The sequence below is a fragment of the Scyliorhinus torazame genome, chromosome 12, assembly GCF_047496885.1.
Source record: "Scyliorhinus torazame isolate Kashiwa2021f chromosome 12, sScyTor2.1, whole genome shotgun sequence".
NCBI lineage: Eukaryota > Metazoa > Chordata > Chondrichthyes > Carcharhiniformes > Scyliorhinidae > Scyliorhinus > Scyliorhinus torazame.
In genome coordinates, this window is record NC_092718.1 from 159049606 (window position 1) to 159068220 (window position 18615).

Here is an 18615-nt window from a genome sequence, read left to right on the forward strand (position 1 = left end):
AATGAATCCAATTGAATTTTCTTTTGAAGAGAAGCTAATGTTGTGGATAGGGGAATACCTGTGGATGTTATTTATATGGACTTCCACAAAGCATTCAATAAATTCCCTCACCAGAGACTGAAAGTTGGCACTCGTGGAATTGAAGGAAGTGATTGACATAGTTAGGAGATTGCCTTTACCAATTAGCCAGAGATTCGGGATAATGGGTACCTAGTTGACAGGATATGACAAGTGGTTTCCCTACCCAGGGACCTTTGCTGGGGCTTCAACTAATCGCCATACTTACAAAGATGATAGAAAGACACATTTTCAAATGTACTGATAACACAAAGATGAGTGGGATTGTAAGCACTGTGAATAGGAATATAAAATTAGAGAGACATTAATAGGAAGAAAAGAACTGCATTCATATAGCCGTGTCAAACCTTCAAATATCTCAAAGCACTGTACAGCCGATGAAGCTCTTTTTCAAGTGTAGTTATTATTGTAATATACATAAAATGAATTGGGAACATTGTGGCAAATTAATTTCAATGTAGGCAAGGGTGAAGTCAACCCCTTTAGGCCTAAAAGAGGATAGATGAAAAGTTAGAAATAATGGAGATCATGGATCATTAAAATGTTATGAACAAATACAGAAAATATTCAAAATGGCTCATGGCTAGAAGACCAGAATACAAAATGATTGAAATTGTGCTATAGTAATACAGAGTCCTTGTTCGACCACACCTGGAGCACTGCATTCAATTCTGGACATCACACCTTAGGAAAGATGGATTGACCTTGGAGGGAGTGCAACAATGTTTATCAGAATAATACCTGGACTCCAGGATTAAATTATGAGACAAGATTGTACAAATGAGGGTTGTCTTCCCTGGAATTTAGATGATATTTGGTGATATTAATCAAAATGTTTAAGAAATTAAAAGGAGATGATAGAGTAGATTAAGATAAAGTATTCCCACTGGTTGGGGAGTCTCTACTCGGGAGCATAGGCCTAAAAATTAGAGCCAGATTTTTTTCAAGAGTGTGGTTTGGAAACTTGTAAAGGGTGGTAGAAGGTTGCAACTCTTCAGCAAACTACAATTGTTACTAAATAAATTGTTTAATTTTAAATCCAAAATTGATAGACTGTTAACCCAAGGTATTAAGGAATAACGGTGGGCATCTGGGTTTAGGTCATGGATCAACCATGATCTAAATGAATTGCAAAACAGGTTTCAAAAGTTCCTAATTTATCTCAATTTAGTAAATAACACAAATGGCGTTCACAAAGCAACACCCGTTTGTGAATTTCAGAAGCCTTTTATTCACTATGCAAAAAGTTATTATTACAGATCAGTGCCTAATTATATTTTTATATTTATATTTCTTTAGCTAAGAGGAGGAAAGGATGATAAACTTCAAAAGAGGAAGGTAGGTAATAATGTTGGCTTTTAGAAGTTGCATGTCTACAGTTTTGTTTTGGTGGTCTCTATTATAATAATATCGTTTGTAAAGTATTTATGTAACTTAGAGGTTGATATTAAAATGCCTTTTTAAATCATTTTTATGTTCCACTTTGAAGGCGCTCAAGTGTGCATTTCGGTATTTTCTAAATTCAAAAGAAGTAACTGTACATACCCGGAATGATTTAACAAACTCCACTCTGAAGTAACCATTTATACTGATTTTATACTCTCAATTTAAGTGTTGTCTATTTCAAGGCAACAGAAGTATTTAGGTGGTTAAATCATCCAGAAAGATGTATCAGCACACATTCAAGTTTCATTTTGATATTGTTTTGTGATTGCTTAAATTCCAAATACGAGGGGTTTCTCCGTCCAGCCGCACCAGATTTCTGGTCCGGCGGGCCCCTGGGATTCTCCGTCTCGCCAGCTGGACAATGGGGTTTCCCATTGTGGGCAGCAGCACGCCGTCGGGAAATCCTTTGGCTGTCAGCGTAACGGTGAATCCTGACAGTGGAGAATCCAGCTCAAGGAGTTTCGGTACTAGCTGGCAGTGAGATACAGTGAGTGTTTTTCTAAATGAGATTGCTTTGATTGTCTTAGGGGTGCAAAGTTCTGTCATAATCAGACTTGTGAATGGAGAGAATTATATGATTTTTCTGCTAAGTACTATCTCTCCTCTAATGTTCGGATCTGTCCTGTGGGCACTCACTCTGTCACTGGGTTAGTTTCCGAGCCACTAGCAATACTCTGATACTGTGTGTGCACATATGTGTTTTCAGTTGTTTTGGATGAGTTATTAGGGATATTGGCCTTTCAGTATTCACACAGACCATGAGATAATGACACAGCCATTCTGTGGAAATTTAAATCTGTGGAATGGGTAGGCTATTCCAGCACACTGACCAATTGCTCCTTTAGGAAAACCTTCACAAACTTGTGCTTTTCGATCCTTACCATACTGACATGTGCAGCACCTTGTTAGCATCAGCTGGGATCTTACTGGCTATACAATAGGTACAGGGCTAAATCACTGGCTTTGAAAGCAGACCAAGGCAGGCCAGCAGCATGGTTCAATTCCCGTACCAGCCTCCCCGAACAGGCGCCGCAATGTGGCGACTAGGGGCTTTTCACAGTAACTTCATTTGAAGCCTACTTGTGACAATAAGTGATTTTCATTTCATTTTCACAAGAATGTTCCTTCACATTTACCAGTGCAGTTAATTTCTTAAATATAAGGGGGTGAATTCTCCATCCTGAGATGCCTGAAGCACATTTCCCGATGGCACAGAGAATCGAAAAATCGGACGTCGGCAAGCAGCGATCTGAACACAATGTTCTGATCCCCCACTGGCATCAGGATCGAGTTTCATGCCCACGCCAGCAGGAGATGTAAAATGTAAATGAAGGCAAATGGGTCTTAATGACCCATTCGCATCCATTTAGCAGGCCTGGCACCCTAATCCTAGTCTCCCTCCATGTTCTCCAATCCCCTGGGCAGGGAATCAAGTTGTCGGAGATTACTACAAGTCTCACCAAATGTGAGCCGGACTTGGTGGACCCCGAGGTGGGCCATGGGGTAACTCCTTAAGAGAGTTCCCCCAAAATCCACCCGAGAACAGCCATTAGAGAGGGAGCTGGAAGGATTAGAAAGGGAAAGGGGAAAAAACAAAAGGCAAGGAGGAACGCCAGGGACTCACAACCCGGGGGGGGGGGGGGGGGGGGGGAGGGAGAGAGAGAGAGAGAGAAGTGTCTGAGACGGACAAAGAGGCACAACACTGACAAACCCCCTTCCCACAAAATGAACACGGCTGAAGCCGGTGAAGGGAGAAAGGGAAGGGGGGACAAGGAGAAGGGGGAGCACCCCACGGGATCGACCAGGGAGGACAGCAAGGGGGGGGTCCGGCGGGGGTGACGGGGAGTGGTTAGGGAAGGGGGGCGGATGGGACATGCCAAACGAGACGGCAACAATTTGTAAATAAAGTAACATAAGACAAAAGCCGTTTTTCTTTTACACTATACAATAAATAAAGATAAATGTCAATGTACATAATGTTGAAAATGCCAATAAAATTTTTTTTTTTTAAATCCAGCCGAGGGTCGTGTCACTTCCCCCCCCCCCCCCCCCACAGTGCACTACCTGCCCACCCTTCCTCTACCAGACCCCCCCCCCCCCCGGTTTCCAATAAAGATTATTATTTTATTAATAGTCTTTTATTATTGTCACAAGTCGGCTTATATTAATGCTGCAATGAAGTTACTGTTAAAATCTCCTCGTCGCCACACTCTGGCGCCTACTCGGGTACACAGAGGGAGAATTCAGAATGTCCAATTCACTGAACAAGCATGTCTTTCAGGACTTGTGGGAAAAAACTGGAGCTCCCGGAGGAAACACATGCAGACACATGGAGAACGTGCAGACTCTGCACAGACAGTGACCCAAGCGGGAATCAAACCTGGGACCCTGGCACTGAAGCAACAGTGCCAGTTACCGTGCCACTCCCGTAATAGGGAGAGCCTCCTGAGGAGCTCCCTAACTGAAGGAACCGTCCACACAGAGACTGTCACAGGGTCCCCCTGAATAAAGCCCTCCCCCAACCCAGAAAAGAGTCACCTGCCTGGAAGCTAGAGAGCAGTCCAGACAGGGGTAGTGAAAAAAATTACAGCTGTCATACTTACCTGGAAGCTCCACCTGTCCATTCCTAGAGAAGAACAACTCTGACCTGTGTTTCAACCCCACCGGCCAATAGCTGCAAGCCATTCATTCCTTTCTAGTAGTGGGCTGTGATTGACAGCTGCAGCCTTGATTCATTTATCTCCCTTCATGGATGAGTATAAGTGCTGAAACCGCAATATTTACAAATATCAACCACATCAGAGCAGTAAGTGCATTGCAATAACATGCATGAGTGTTTGGAATGTACTTACCTCTCTTTGATGTGGTTGATGTTTGAAAACATTAGAGTCACTCATCTATGAAGGGAGATGAATGAATCAACCTGCAGCTGTTTTGTGAAAGCTGCCAATCACAGCCCACTACAGGAAAGGAATGAATGGCTTGCAGCTAATAGTTTGTGACCTGTGTTTCAACCCCTCAGATCCATTTTCCTTCCAGCGATGGACAGGAGCAACTTCCAGGTAAGTGTTGCAGCTGTAATGTTTCTCACTGCCGCTGCCTGCACTGCTCTCCAGCTTCCAGACGGGGATCCCTTTTCATGCTGAGAATGGCCTTGCTAGGATATTTCTATCGGGCCGCAATCCATGATTCTTTAAGTATCTTTTGTTTGTTATTTAGCTCATTCAGGAGTGAGGGAGGTAACAAAGGTGTATTAACTGGAGGCTATCCAATGAGAATATTAGTTGCTATTCATCTGCGCAGAATTCATATGGGGCTGGATTCTCCAGAGGGCTATTCACGAGGACTGGTGCAGACTCGATGGGCCGAATGACCTCCTTCTGCACTGTAAATTCTATGATATTTTTATGATCTTCCGTTTCGGCAGCAGCACACTCATGCCTGTGAATGTCCCGATGCCATGGGGGTCCATTGGACAGCTACCAACAGAGAATCCCACTGCCACCAAAAAATGGATGTTGCAGGACAGAGAACTCCACCCCATCTTTTAAGTAGAATTGCAGTATAGGAAAGCCACTGTAGTAAATATCATAGGGGCATTTAAATTTGATTGTGTGGGAAGAAATTTCCACTCAGCTAAATAAAATTGTAATGTTGCTGCCTGATTGTGTGACACCGTCCAGTTAATGTGGCAAGAAGCATTATTAATATGATACTCCATCTCCTTATCGATCTTGGCTTATTTGGAATTTATAATGTGTAGCATTTTGCATGCTGTCCAAAATTACACTTTATATGTAAAATATTACATGTTGCCTCAGTCTTCCTTACTAAAAGTAGTCTTGCAACAAAGATAGTTAAATTATTTAACTATGACTGCTATTGATCAGCTGAATAATGAACATTATTGAGCATTGCATGTCAGCCATGGCTCAGTTGATGGACACTCTTCGCCTCTGAATCTCAAGGTTCTGGATTTCAAGTCCCACTCCAGGGCTTAAGCACAAAAACTAAGGTTGACACTTCAGTGCATACTAAGGGAGCACTGCACTGTCTGAGGTGCTGTTCTTTGAATGAGATGTTGAACCGAGGCTACCTCTGCTTGCTTGGGTGTATGTAAACAATCCCGTGACACTATTTCGAAGAAGAGCAGGGGAGCTATGCCTTATGTCCTGACCAATATATTAACATCACAAAAGCAGATTATCTGGTCATTATCACATTTGTGTGAGTTTGATGTGTACAAATAGGCTGCTGTATTTCCTACATTACTTCAGTGGTACTTCAATGGCTGCAAAGTACTTTGAGGTGTCTGGTGGTTGTGAAAAGTGCTATATAAATGCAAGTCTTTCTTTATCATTATCCATGCTGGTTTACACTGATACATTGTAGATGCTGAAATAAATATTGTTATGCCTTTATAAAACATTGTTTCTGACACTTAGATTTAAAGAATGCTGAATGCCCTTTTAGTATAGCTTTTATTTTATCACCTGCAAATTCAATTTTCTTAATTTTTCCATTGTATGTACCTGTACTGTATTTTGTGCTCACTAAGTCACTCCGTGTTCACAGAGGATCCTAACTGAACTGCAGTATGCAATTTGAATGGATACTTTTGTTCTGTGTCTGCTTTTAGACTGTTTGGCCCCACATATACCATTGCACTGAATCAAAATTCTACCCCCGACTATGCTGCTTTCGCACTGTATAATTATTTTCATATTTTACTTTTGCAGTAATTTTGTTGCATCCGAAAGCTAGGTCTACTTTCTTAAACAGAAACGGCAACTTTAAATTTGAAATGGTTTGTGAGCAAAGTAGCTAAGTATGAAATAAAAAATTGGAAAATTGAGGGAGGTAAGGTTTCAGGATGATGATATTTTCATCCGTAGAAAAGACGTGCATTTATATCGTACCTTTCATGACCACAATGTCCCAGAGAGCTAACCAACAAAGTACATTTGAAGTTGTTACTGTTGGAAAGTAGGAATTGCAGTTGCTAATTTACACAAAGCAAGAACCCGCAAATGGCACTGTGATGACCAGATTATTTTTGATATTGGTTTGGAGGTGAATATTGGCCAGGGAACCAATGATTGCTCCCATACTTTTCTCTTCAAAATAGTGTCATGAGATATTTGATATGAACTTGACAGCGCCTCAGTTTGACATCTCATCTGAAAGACATCATTCCGGCAGTGCAGCAAACCTTCAATAATGCATTGAAGTTCCAGCCGAGACTTTGTCCTCAAGTCTCAGGAGTGGGACTTGAACTGACAACCTTCTGATTCAGAGGTAAGAGTGTTATGGCAGAATTTTTCATTTCGGAACTAAGTCCTGTGGCAGGACCGGGAATGTTTAAGATGCGCCTGGACAGCAACCTGTCCATCATCAGGAGTTCCAGCCCCCAAATTCAGTGATACTGCCCTGTAAGTCCTTCTGAATAAAGTGGAAGCCAGGCAGCGTGTCCTCCCTAGCGGATGGGAGGAGAAGGCTGGGTCAACAGACCAACTCAGTATGGGAGTAAATCTCCAGGGTGGTCAGTGCACACAGCGTCCACCGGAAGACTGCCTGCAGTGCAGGAAACAGGTGAATGACCTCATCTGCTCCCCTACGCTAAGTGAACCCTCAACTGCTCACATTCACCTCACTGAATGGTAGCGGGGTCATGGGCATCAGCAACAGCATGGTACGGTAACACATCATAGTCCCACTGCAGTCCATTTAGTCTGGCCACTGTGGGTCACTGACCCTTCCACACGAGAGCTCACGTGCTGCCTTGGGTGCCTGGGGTGGCGAGGCAAAGGGGCTCAGGATGGGATCAGCATGCACAGCTAATCTGCATGTTTGCACAGCCCTGGAGGGTGTGGCCCAGAATTCTTCTGGACAACCTTCAGTGCATCAATCACATGGCCACAATCCAGTGGCTTATTTGTAAGACTGGAGACCGGAGAAAGATACCTGGAACCCAATAGCTCTCAACTCCATCTTCTCTCTCTCTGCACAGAAAAAGCTAAGTAATAATAGGAGAAAGAGGGGGAAGACAGGAGTGGACCAGCCTGCCTTGAAGAACCTGACCGACTTTGAGGAGCAGGCAGCTCAGTTGGCAGGGAAGGAACATAACCAAGCCTATGAAGATGGAGAGATCGACGGACAGCCTCCATCCAGTAAGGATCCATGCATGTCACATTGAAACCTAAGGGTCACATATTCTTCCATGTTGGAGGCAGCTCATGTAGTCACTCACTTTTTCCTCTCTCACTACAGGTTCCAGCAGGAAGAAGGGAAAGCAGGTGGATAAAGCCCAGCCAAAGAGCCCACAGAGAACCAAGGACTTTGGGGAGGAGGAAGAAAGTGCACCTGTAGAGCAATCACCTGTACTTCCCTCCAGTGCAGAGACACACACTTCGGTGGGTACTAGATTTAGTTTAGGACGGTGGTCACTGCATGGACATGTGTCCACAGCAGGAGGAGGAGGTGAATTTGGTATTCACCGTCACTCGGATTGCAGGGGCAGAGGCATCCGAGTCGGATGACGAAGCTCTGCGATTGGCCACTCAAGTTGCTAGTGAGGCAGCAAGAGACAGGGAACATCAGGCAGAGGTGGCGAAGATCCTCAATAAAGTGACAAGTGAGGTGGAGGAGTCGTTCGCCACCTCTCTGATGCAGTGGTTCTGATCTGTGGACGCATGAAGGTCTCCAAGGATAGAGTGATGGAGGCCATGGAGAAGCTGGGTCCAGCCGTTTCTGTCGGAGATGCGTACAGACCTGCCCTCCATTGCTGTAGCCCTTGGTGAGCTTTTCAGTGGCTGCATGAGTGGGGAGGGGACACCTCAACCTCTATCCAGGTGCCCCTTCTGCTCAAGGAGTCAGGCAGGCACCCAAAGGGAGGAGGAGCAGCAGTTGGACACCCTGGGATCTCCATTCAGTTCTCTGAGGGTGACCAGCCTTTCTGTGACCACAGAGGGAACAGCTGTCCTATGCCAGGACAGCCAAAGTAATCCAAGGCCCTCCAGGCCTCAAGTCTCCAGAGGACAGCCACCAAGGTTATCCAAGGCAACAAGGCAAGTTGATCAGCATGTTTCCTCCACCCCTGCTGCAGACATCAGAGGAGCACCTAGAAGAAGTGGTAGGGAACAAAAAAAATTACTTTGGATTTCACAATGTTGTTGCATGAGTGCACGATGATTGTCAATCTTGTGACACTTATGTAAATTTAGTGCACTTGCACTTCACTGAGATATGATGTGGTTTATTTGAATTTCCGTAAAACTCCTCTCCTCCCCCGTCGCCATTTTCTTCAGGGGGACACCCCAGGCTGAGTCTGTGTTCACCTGAATCATATGTGTGAAGGGAGGCAAAAGTGTTTGGCAGGGCCTTTGTGAACCATGTGCAAGAGGTCTTCTATGCAGGCTGAGCCTTTGCCCTTCACACTTCCATCTGTTCCAGGGTCCTAGCATTCTAAGTACTACATGCTGGGGTTTCCCTTCAGTTATCCAATTGAGCAGACCTTCACTTCTGCCCACCTCCGATGACCCAAATCCCATACAGCACCTTGAGATTTCCACCAAGAGGCTCTTCTAAGTTACTTGCAGTCTTTACTATTGAGGGCCCAACAAAGAATCATATTAATCTCCTTTGGTCAGCCTTCAGTCCTCTCCAATCACCCTTCATCCTATGCAGGTATATGTGGAACTCCCCTAACCTTCCCAAGGAGCCCACCTCCATCACAGTTGGCCCGCCCCACCCCCACTTCCTTCCAAAATCTGTCAACTCCTAGAATCTACTTCTCATTCTGTCTCCACTCCCAACAAACCTGTGTCCCTTCACCCAGCATTGCAGAACCCTCACCATCCCCCCTACTGTCTCCAACTGCCTCCTTTAACCCTCACCATCCCTTCTTTCACCGATTTCCTGAAAATGACCCTAGAACACATCTTTGATGGCGCAGACACCACCCTCTGAACCCCTTTCCCCACTTCTCCTCTCCCCCATACTTGTTAACCCTCCATCCCCCATACCCGTTAACACTACACCCCCACCAACAATCCAGCACAGCCCTTCCTATCCTCTCAGCCCATACCACCGTACCAATCTGATGACCATTGCAGCATCTCTCTTTGCCCTGCCACACCAAACCTCCCCACCAGATCACTGGAGGCCTCCATACCCACCCCACATCTTTGTCTCTCCTCCCCAGCCCAGGGCATCGCAGTCCAGCCGTCCACCAGCTGCGAGAAGAGCACCTTCTGGAAGAAACTACTATGTGAAGAACACAGGAAGGAAGAAGCTACTGCGAGAAGATTCCTCTCCTTGAAGCAGCTGCTGCAAGAGGATCCATCTCCTGGAAGAACTGCTGTGAGGAGATTCACCTCCTAGAAGAACTGCTGCGAGGAGATTCACCTCCTGGAAGAAGCTACTGCGAGGAGATTCACCTCCTGGAAGAAGCTACAGCGAGGAGATTCACCTCCTGGAAGAAGCTACAGCGAGGAGATTCACCTCCTGGAAGAAGCTACAGCGAGGAGATTCACCTCCTGGAAGAAGCTACTGCGAGGAGATTCACCTCCTGGAAGAAGCTACTGCGAGGAGATTCACCTCCTGGAAGAAGCTACTGAGAGGAGATTCACCGCCTGGAAGAAGCTACTGTGAGGAGATTCACCTCCTGGAAGAAGCTACAGCGAGGAGATTTACCTCCTGGAAGAAGTTACTGCGAGGAGATTCACCTCCTGGAAGAAGCTACTGCGAGGAGATTCACCTCCTGGAAGAAGCTACTGCGAGGAGATTCACCTCCTGGAAGAAGCTACTGCGAGGAGATTCACCTCCTGGAAGAAGCTACTGCGAGGAGTTTCACCTCCTGGAAGAAGCTACTGCAAAATGATCCGTTTGTTTGATGTTCCACCCACTCACTGTTGCATATGGTGTTTTCAGGGTCTGGCTCATTGTGGCCTACATCATCCATCCTGAACTCCGGAGGCTCTCCCAGGCTTCCTTTAGGTAAGTGCCGACACCTCCACGTCTGTCCAGCCGAGGTCTGGACCGATGTGATATCCTGCTGGATGGCTGGCTCAAGTTGCAAAATAGTTCTGGCCAGCCCCTGGCAGGAACCGCGACCCGTCATGGCAGACGGAACCACAAGTTCCTGCTGTCATTGTATGCTGGCAGGAAATCAGTTGTTCAGCTCCCATCATATTCTCTCCCTTGCCCGCCATTACACCCATGGTGGAGGGAGGGCCTGATATGGTAACTCTACTCCTCACCACAGCTGCTGCCTGATCTTCTGAATGTCTCCTACAATATCTGTTTACATTTCAGAGTTCTTTCATCTTTTTCCTGCATCTTGAATGTTTTGCTTGTTAAGTATTAAGATCATTTTGGTTAAATTATTATTTTCTTCTGCTAGGTCTACAATTTTGCCTGTTTAACATATTAAAACTACAATCAGACAATCCTGCTTTAAAAAAGTGAGACTTTTTTGGTGTTCATTGTATGTCATGACAGGCAGAGGCCATTCTAAATATTTAATATTCATCATGCTCTTATTTGGTCTTGGAAAGCTTAGTTGATATTGTTGAATATAATCCCAAATGCTATACAGCTCCGTACACAATGACATTGATTCTATCATAGGTCCTACTTGATAATCCCATAATTTTGGATTAAGTGGTTTGTAAATCTGTTTTCTAACTCTGCCAATTTCCCTCAAGATCCCTTGCCTCCAATCCTAAAACAGAATTCAAGACTTGAATTGTGTTTTCTTAGATTAACTATAGTAAGTGAAACCGCACCATTTTGTACAATGTACCAGTTTTACTATCAGAAAGGAGGAAATTGGGGTCTGTCTTCTGTTTCTATCTTGCCTGGACTTGCCTTCCAGGTTATTCCTTACAGCAGTCTTTTAAAAATAAAATAAATTGAAAGAGAGCAACTGAGTGTGCGGAAGCCAACTTGACATTTTTATTTAGTTTCTTGTTCCTTGTCACGAGGGCCAGTAAATAAAGTAGACCTTCTTGAAATGGTTTCATGTTTATTTACCATAGCTCAGTTGATAGCTGTGGCAAAAAATGGAGTTGAAGTCCCAGTCCAGCCCTTGAACAGAAATACTTCGCTGATAATCCAGTTTATCATGCTGTTGTAATGTTGCATTGCCAGAGATCCTGTCCTGAGACGTTCTAAGTTCCAAGGTCTGATATGAAAAATAGAATTCTTCTGGTGCCCTGCTTAACTTTCCTTCCTCAAGCAGCCTGACCAAAATCTGAGCTATCTGTATTAACTTGCTATGTACAAAATGGTTATCACATTTGTTTGGTTACTGCATTCCAGAGTACATTATTGTATGTGAAAAGTTTTGAGACATGTTATTTAACAGCAATACTTGCAAATGGAACTGGAATAAAGCCAGTGCGTTTTGATCCCATGTTAATTGCCATTTGTCAACATTTATTTTGGCAGGAATTACACTTTTTAAAAAAAAAAAAAAAAAAAAATTTTTTTAATCCACTGTGGCTTCGCTTATTTCAGATTCCAAATATATGGGGCGGGATTCTCTAATCCCGCGGCAGAGTGCCCACGCCATCGTAAATGGGCCGACCCCACGACTAATTCTGGCCCCTATCAGGTCGCGAACTGGGCGCCACGGGATCCGCGCATGCGCAGTGGCTTCCTTCAACGCGCCAGCTCAGACGCAACATGGCGCAAGACTACAGGGGCCGGCGCGTAGGAAAGGAGGCCCCCAGCCAGAGAGGCCGACCCGTCAATCGGTGGCCCCCGATCGCGGGCCAGGCCACATCAGAGGGCCCCCCTCACAAGCCGCCCCCCCCCCCCCCGTCCCTTCAACGCTGAGTTCCCGCCGACTGAACAGGTGTGGACGGTGCCGGAAGGACTCTGCGTTTCCACGACGGCCGCTCGGCCCATCCCGGGCCGAGAATAGGTGGGCCGGCCGCGCAGAGTGGCCCACGACCGGCGCCGCGCCAACCACACCGGCGCCAATGGCGGCAATTCTCCGCTCTGCGGAGAATCACATGCTGGCGGCGTGGCGTGATTCGCACCGGTCGCGGGGATTCTTGTTGGCCTCAACTACTTTCTGTGATAGTCAATTCCACAGATTCACCTCTCTGGGTGATGAAATTTCTCCTCGTCTCAGCCCTAAAAGTTTTACTCACCACTTATCCTCAAACTATGACCCCTGGTTCTGAATTCCCCCACCATCGGGACCATTCTTTCTGACTTTATCCTGTCTAATCCTGGAAGAATTTGTAAGTTTCTATGAGATCCCCTATCACTCTTCTAAACTCCAATGAATATAATCCTAAACAACTTAGTCTCTCCTCATGTGACAATCCCGCCATCCCAGTAATCAGCCTGGTAAACCTTTGATGCACTCCCTCCATTGCAAGAACATCTTTCCTCAAATAAGGACACCAAACTGCACTCAGTACTGCAGGTATAGACTCCACAATGCCCTATACAATTGCAGTGAAAGCACCCTATCTCGGGTGCTTGCCCCTTTTTCTTTTAGCAGAATGAACAAAATTCAATGACAGAATTCAACTCTTTGGAAGTGGAAAGTAATTGATTGCTTTATCATTTGAGACTTACTGTAACTATTAAAACTTGTTATGAAGGTAGCATTTGATGGTTTTTAATATTTTCAGCTGTTTAATGTATTTTTGTTCTTTAGAAACGGAAAACGACTCCAAATTCTGAAGAATGCACAAAAGTAAATCACCTCGAAAGATCGGAAGATGCAGAAAGAATAGAACGGATACGACAAATGATGAAACGTGTCAACCGAAATGAAGCAACCAGCTCTAGCTCTAGTTCTGATTCTGGCACCGATTCAAGTTCTGGATCAGAATCTAGCCTACAGAGATCAGCAGGAAGCAGTGGTGGATCTAGTCCAAGGTCTGTTGCAAAGGCAGATAATCAAAGGTCCAAGCTCCGAAGGCTGTCTAATGATATTTTTAGTGAGGAAGATGATGAGGAAGAAGAAGATGAGGATGAAGAGAATGCAAGAAATATAAAAAGCAATTCATTTTTGGCCTCAAAGGATCGAGAAAATAACTATTATTCCCTGAGAGGAGAGAGTATTCAAAAAAACTCCTTTAGGACAGTGGAGGTTTCATTGAAGAAGAAAAATGGGCCATCCAATCAGCTTTGTCACAAGGGTCTAGGAGGTTTGGCTCGTCCTCAGATACTAAGCAAACTCCCTGTGCAATCTCCTCCTAAGCCATTTCAAATGGAGCGGCATGTGGTACGGCCTCCACCTGATAGCCCTGAACCTGATTCTCTACCATTGGCTGGTGGATCAGAACATGTGATGCAACGGGAGGTGTGGCTGGCAATATTCAGGTACCTCAGCCAAAAGGACCTATGCATCTGTATGAGAGTGTGCAAGACCTGGGGTAAATGGTAAGTGTCAGTGATGTAACAAGTATATTGTAATTGCTGAAATTCTTTAAAATCATATATTGGCAGAGTTCGATTCTGTATCTCTGTTCTTCCCTTTTTCTAAAGAACTATAATTCTAGTAATTAATTTGCTTGTGCATGAAATATAGCCACAATCTTTGTGAAAACAAAAATGGAAGTCGGCCTCCATTTATTTACAAGGCGTTAAGTGACTGTACAATTGAAACTTAACGAGTGCTTGCCTAACTTAAAAAACAGAATTGGATTGGATTTGTTTATTGTCATGCGTACCGAAGTACAGTGAAAAGTATTGTTCTGCATGCAGCTCAGACAGATCATTCTGTACATGAAAAGAAAATACATAATAGGCAAACATAAAATACACAATGTAAATACATAGACACAGGCATCGGGTGAAGCATACAAGCGTGTAGTACTACTTGGTAGAGAAGATGTGTGAAGCGATCCGATCAGTCCATAAAAGGGTCATTTAGGAGTTTGGTAACAGCAGGGAAGAAGCTGTTTTTGAATCTGTCAGTGCGTGTTCTCAGACTTTTATACTTCCTGCCCGATGGAAGAAATGGTGGCAATACTGAGCAGGTTTAACAACATCTGTGAAACAGAGTAAATGTTTCAAGTTGATGATCTTTTGTAAGAACTGTCAGACCTGCTGAATATTTCCAGCATTTTCTTATCTTATTTCAAATTTCCAGCTTCTGCAGTATTTTGCTTTAGGGTGAGCAATTACCCAAGTTTGCTCAGACACTGTAGTACAGTTTGGTTTTAGATTATACTGGGTTCTGAATTGGAGCAATTTGTATGATTACATTGATTATCTTGTTATACCTTAAAACTCCCTAACCACCTGAAGGACTGCTGCAGTTCAAGAAGTGGGTTCACCACCACTTTCTCAAGGACTATTAAGGGATGGGCAGCCAGTACTGGCCTTGAGATGCATAAAATGAATTATTTTTATTCTGTTGTTCTGAATGCTAATATGTTAATGTATCTGAATTCAAATCTACCACTTTGAATTCTCCATGATTTGCAATTAGATTTTTCCTGCAGCTTATGTCGGCTAAGAAATTTCTGGTTGATTAATTTCGAGCGTGCCCCACTGCATAACAACAGCCTCCAGGAATCAAACTGCAGGGTTTAATTTACAAATCAAGTATTCTGAGTAACAAACTATGAGAGCATGATACATTACAAATGTGTTCAGTTCTGCAACATATCGAAGTACACACAACTGGTAATCTTTTATAGCCTGTGTATGTTTATGCAATTTTTAATCATTGAAATTACAAGTTTCATAAATATATTTCACATTTGAACATGGGTTTAATTTCAATATAAACACTTTGAGGAAAACTAATTTGCACCATTTATAGTAAATTGAACATTGAAATGAAGTTGCTGCACTAGAAATGTTCATAGAATCCCTACAGTGCAGAAATGGGCCATTCGCCCCATCGAGTCTGCACCTGACCCTCCGAAAGAGCACCCTACCCTCTGAAAGAGCACCCTACCCTACATGTAATATATTTGAACCTAGGAAATTGAAAATTGTAGCTAGCCCTATCCTTTTTTTTTAAATATTTTTTTAATTAAAGTTTTGCAAAGTTTTTCATAATAAATAGTAATAATCCTAACACAGCAAAATAGAGTGAACATTAACATAGTGCAAAAAGAGAATATACAATAGCAATTGACTAGACGTGACCCCACGCGCCTCAGTCTTCCCACACCCTCCCAACAGAGCACTCACCCCCACTCTCCTACGGGTCGCTGTTGCTGCTGACGTTTTAATTTTCCCTGAGAAGCCATCGGACGGTATTATGCCCTCGCTCAACAGCAGCAGCTCTGTACACTTGGCAAAATTATTTACACACATAAATAGGCATTTGTTTGTGGTGTTGTCGTCCCTTGCTTCTCCAAGACGGAGTTCGCTGCCGTTGTCGTCTCGTTCCGCTTCTGTGCACTTCCGCTTCTGCGGCCCTCCCGTCTTCCCCATTTTCTCTGTTCCTGTGGACGTTAAGTTTGTTAACGTTTCACAAGTTTGGGGCAGAACCGGAACATATGGGTGTGGTTGGCTGGGCCTCCTTGGCACCGCTCACATCTGTCCTCCACCTCCAGAAAGAACCTACTCATACGGGTTCTTGTTAAGTGGGCTCTATGTACCACTTTTAGTTGCGTCAGGCTGAGCCTTGCGCACGTGGAGGTGGAGTTGACCCTATGCAGTGCTTCGCTCCAGAGCCCCCACCCTATTTCGATCCCCAGGTCCTCCTCCCACTTCATTCTTGTTGCGTCCAGTACGGTGTCGGCCCCTTCTACCAGTCGGTCATTCATGTCACTACAGTTTCCTTTATCTAGTATGCTTGCATCCAGTAACTCTTCCAGTAGTGTCTGTCATGGTGGTTGTGGGTATGTCCCTGTCTCCTTTCATCAGAAGTTTTTTAGTTGCAGGTACCTTAGCTCGTTCCCCCTGGCTAGCTGGAATTTCTCTGTCAGTTCGCCCAGTGTTGCGATCCTGCCATCCGTGTATAGGTCCCTGACTCAGTGTCCTTCTGTCCTGTCCTCACCTTTTGAATGTTAAGTAATGGGTTAAGAGACATTGCAATTAGTTGTCTCATTTATGTTAAGTATCCATTAATTGACACTGATATGTAAAGGGGCTTCAGGTGGCCTCTGTCGGGTGGTGTGTTGTTAAGAGTTTTGTGCAGAGGCTGTGGAAGTGAAATAAAGGGTGTTTGTTGAAAAGGAACAAGAACCTTCGACTCTTCATATCACAGCAACTAAAACGGCTAACAATTGGTAGCAGAGGATGGTTGCTGTGTAAATGTGAAGGGTTGAAAGATACAACCTTTCCAGATCTAACCAAGGAGTGTAAGAAAAGAAAAAAAAAAAGGGATATATGGCTGAACCGAGGATAAAGATGGCTGGATATGACTATCCTCCCTTATTTTCTGAAAGGGAATCGGACGACCAATGGAGAAGTGCAGTAGTTATGTGGACTACGGTACTGCTTTGGGAAAGAGAAAACAAGGTATGGCATTGGCTCTTTCTCTACCATATGGCAGTAAAATCCGAAACAAAGTGCTTTCTGAGCTGGAATTGGAAGAGTTAGACTCAGAAGAAGGTCTGGAGACTTTATTACATTATATGGATAAGATTTATACGAAAGATGACTTGTTAAGTGCGTATGAAGCATGGTCGGATTTTGATAAGTTCCGGAAAATGGAGGATATCTCCGTGGATGACTATATAATGGAATTTGGCAGACTATATAAAAGGCTGCAGAAACACAATCTGGAATTTCCACAGTCTGTGTTGGCCTTTAAATCACTTGACTGTGCTAGAGTGAGCAACGTGGATAGGCTCCTGGTTTTGACAGGAGTTCAATTTACTGATAAGGACGCCTTATTCAAACAGATGACAAAAGCTTTACAAAAGTTTCTGGGGAAACATTCAATTCCGATGGCTCTGATGACCCAAATAGGTCAGCCTGCAATAAGGCAGAATATGGAAGATACACTAGTAACAGGATGGCGAAATCGTATGGCTACGAACAGGGCTCAAGACTATAGACAGAGACCGAGACAATGAAATTATGAAGACAGAAACCCAGTTAGAACCTACAATAGGAAGATGAACCCCAGAAATGCACGGGGCATGATAAATCGATGTTTTCGATGTGACTCTCAATACCATTATGCTTTCAACTGTCCAACTCGTTATGATAGAGTGTTTGAAGCGGCACATGACACGGAAGAGTCAGAAGAGGAAAAAGATAGTGACCAGAAAGAAGGTATTGCCCTATTGACAAGTAGTTTTATGCCGGTAATGAGGGTGTTGGTTGCAGAATCCTTCAACTGTGCTGTATTGGACAGTGGCTGCACATCTACTGTGTGTGGAATTGACTGGTTAAAATGTTACCTGGACTCTCTGAATGCTGAAAATCGTAACAAGGTTAAGGAATTTGAAAGTTCCACACGTTTCAGGTTTGGGGATGATAATACTCTGAAGTCGCTGAAAGGAGTGGTGATCCCTTGCGATATTGCCGGAGTGAATCATTTCATTAGCACGGATGTTGTATCAAGAGAGATACCTTTGCTTCTGAGCAGACCGTCGATGAAGAAAGCACACATGAAACTGGATATGGAACAGGATAAGGCAACAGTTTTTGGAAAGACGGTGGACTTACAATTTACACAGTCGGGACACTATTGTATTCCATTACTGACAAATAATATTTCAAGTAGAGTGGTTAAGGATGTGTTAATAGCAGTTGAAAATGGGACGTTAGCTGATAAGCTTGTGGTATTAAAACTGCAGAGGCAATTTGCTCATCCGGCTCCTCGGAGGCTGAAAAATGTATTAAAGGATACAGGGGTAAGGGATGACGACTATACTAAACTGATAGAACATGTTAGTGACCGCTGTGAAGTTTGTAGGAAGTACAGAAGGACACCAGCACGACCATGTTGCAGGGAAAAAAGTCAACCTGAGTCAGAAGTTTGAATTGCAAGACAGGGTTTATTGTCTGAAGCTCCAGGGAGAACAGCGGGCCGGAGTTAAAAGACAGCACGGTCCACACTGAACTCAAAGTACATACAGAAAGGCTTCATCTTATATACTACAGATTTCTTACAAGTTTTGATGGGCTTTTGGGTTAATGCAT

The 18615-nt window shown here is 44.1% G+C and overlaps 1 protein-coding gene across 3 annotated transcripts in view; it reads left to right on the forward strand.

Moving 5' to 3' along the window:
- LOC140386692 (lysine-specific demethylase 2B-like) overlaps positions 1-18615 on the forward strand; it is a 313645-nt gene that overhangs the window by 154711 nt on the left and 140319 nt on the right. For 2 of the 3 annotated variants that reach the window (XM_072469251.1, XM_072469252.1), the window contains exons 6-9: positions 1378-1416; positions 7535-7694; positions 7795-7937; positions 13205-13935. In XM_072469251.1, coding sequence (XP_072325352.1) covers positions 1378-1416; positions 7535-7694; positions 7795-7937; positions 13205-13935 — 1073 coding nt within the window. The remainder of the gene's footprint in view (positions 1-1377; positions 1417-7534; positions 7695-7794; positions 7938-13204; positions 13936-18615) is intronic. The other variant, XM_072469253.1, reaches the window with a different exon arrangement.